Below are 2,186 nucleotides of genomic sequence, written 5' to 3'. Positions count from 1 at the left end.
AGTGTCAATAGTATATCGAATCCTTAGCCTTCATGATAATACTGAAAGTTAATACTCTCTTTTCTACTCCAGGGCCTGTGTCCATGTCTGTACATATGACCGGAAGCCTCTAGCAGGGTGCATCCAATAGGCACTGGCCTAATCAGACATTTCCTAATCAGCCAGGCTTTCCCCACCCCAGGTCCATCCAGAAGCAGCTTTTCTCCCCTGAGCTGCGGCATATCATTCCTTACATCCATTACAAGTAACAGTAACCGAAACAATCACTCTAGGAATCAGATGCTTTACTTTTCCTGCCTTCTTCTTGATCTCCGACACAACCCCATGCTTCTACGAGTCAGAGCCACTGCAGGGAATCCACTCTCCTGACCCCAAATGTGCTCTCTCACAACACTCTGCATTTTCCTTCTGATTCCATAGTCCGTCACTCCAAAGGCTGTACAGAACTCAGAGGCAGTATGCATGATGAACGGGTTTGTTAAGAAGTTAACAGGCTGCAGTGCAGCTGAGAAATGCTCAGGATTCAGTTGCTCAGTCGGGACGTTACAATGATCCAAACAGAGCCATGCTGTTGTAACAATCTGAAGGCACTGGGCTCAAGCTTCATGGGTCAGTGAACCCAGCTCCCCGAGTTCAGTGCACACAGAGAACCCACGCCTCCAGCCAGCCTCCTGTCCATGGTGCTTAGCTTCACCTGCTCTGTGGGTGCTGGGAAGTCCACTGCTCTGACTCACACCCTGGTGCCTGGTTCTGCTGCCCCTCTGAAGTTACAGCTGTCTCCTGGACCAAGGAGGTTCACTGTGCAGGGGCCTCAGGTCCAAAGAATACAAGGCACTCCTGGCTCTGGCTGGCAGTGACCATTTCCCGCCTCCTGCTTCTCAGAGGGCTCTTTTTATACCCAGCAGGACGGCAGGCACAATCCTACTCATGTTTATTACTCACAGGGGAATCCCATTTGTCTTCTCCCACCTCCTTACCCAAACCCAGGCAGGACAAGGCCCTTTGATGGGAGTTAAAGACTTTGACTAGAAGAGGTACATCAAATAATGAATTGACTGTCACTGCAGGGCTGTTTGTGAGCGCCGGAAGCCCATGTGACGAGGATGATTACAGGCACATACACAGCCAGTGGTCCTCATACCCTCCCCTTTGTTGCTCAGGTGGGGATTGGAAATCGCGATACGAGACCCAACTGGAACTGAACAGCCTGCTCCAGAAGCAGATTATGTCCCTGGAAGAGAAGATGGAGGCAGTCCAGGGGGACCCTTCAGGTGCAGAAGCCCCCCCAGGGCCCCTGCACCCACTCAGGCCGCTGTGCCCACCCAGGGTCACTGTGTCCCCTGGGGCAGGAGCCTCCCTGGGCCACTGTCCCCCTGGACTGCTGTGTCCACCCACTGTCTCCGCTAGGACAGAAGCCAGCCTGGGTTACGAGTCCTCCTGGGTGCTGTGTCCCCTGGGCTGGAAGCCAACTGTTCCCTGGGACAGAAACCCTCCTGGGCCTCTGTGCCCTGGGTAGCAGCTCTCCTGGGCGGCCGGGTCCCCTGGAGCAGAAGCCCCCTGGACACTGCCCCCTCGGTTAGACCTGCCATGGCACCAAGCGCTCCCTCCTCCTTGGCTGCAGATCGACTGGCTTCCATTCGAGCCTACGAACGAATGTCCGTGGTAAGTGAAAAGGGGTCCCAAGCCCGCCGGTGGTTGAAGGGTGTCGGCCCGTTTTCTCTAAGCGCAGTCCACGGCTGTCACGGACAGTGGCCCCAGGGACTCAGCAGCCAGGCCTTGGGCTCCCTGTCCCCGTGGTGCGCTGGGGAGGATCCGTGGCCGGGACGTGGCTGAAGTGGACCGTCCGTAGCTCCTGCAGGCGGGCGAGTGTGGCTTAGCCTAGGGCCGCAGACACCTCCCAGGCAGGTTCCCTCGCACGCTCACACGTGCGCCTGGTGGTGCCTTGGGTTGAGCGTTGGGCTGCCAACCGCAAGGCAGGTGGTTCGAATCCACCAGCCGCTCCTTGGGAGAAAGATGAGACCACCCTCTTCTGTCAAGACGTCCAGCCGCGGAAGCCCCAGGGGCAGCTCTGTGCTGACTACAGGGCCCTGTGTGGGGGAAGCGACGTGTTGGCTGCGGTGGAGAGGTTGTGCGCATGCGCCCGAGCACGCACTGTGTAGCTCCGCGTGCGTGCGTGGTGCGTGGTG

The 2,186-nt window shown here is 57.3% G+C and overlaps 1 protein-coding gene across 1 annotated transcript in view; it reads left to right on the top strand.

Moving 5' to 3' along the window:
- CCDC169 (coiled-coil domain containing 169) overlaps positions 1 to 2,186 on the top strand; it is a 20,911-nt gene that overhangs the window by 4,741 nt on the left and 13,984 nt on the right. The window contains exons 3-4 of the mRNA XM_045294003.1: positions 1,161 to 1,271; positions 1,622 to 1,662. Coding sequence (XP_045149938.1) covers positions 1,161 to 1,271; positions 1,622 to 1,662 — 152 coding nt within the window. The remainder of the gene's footprint in view (positions 1 to 1,160; positions 1,272 to 1,621; positions 1,663 to 2,186) is intronic.

The sequence above is a fragment of the Echinops telfairi genome, unplaced genomic scaffold (assembly GCF_000313985.2).
Source record: "Echinops telfairi isolate 266 unplaced genomic scaffold, ASM31398v2 ScPeMD7_2565;HRSCAF=3150, whole genome shotgun sequence".
Lineage (NCBI taxonomy): Eukaryota > Metazoa > Chordata > Mammalia > Afrosoricida > Tenrecidae > Echinops > Echinops telfairi.
This window is presented reverse-complemented; position numbering and strand designations above follow the sequence as displayed.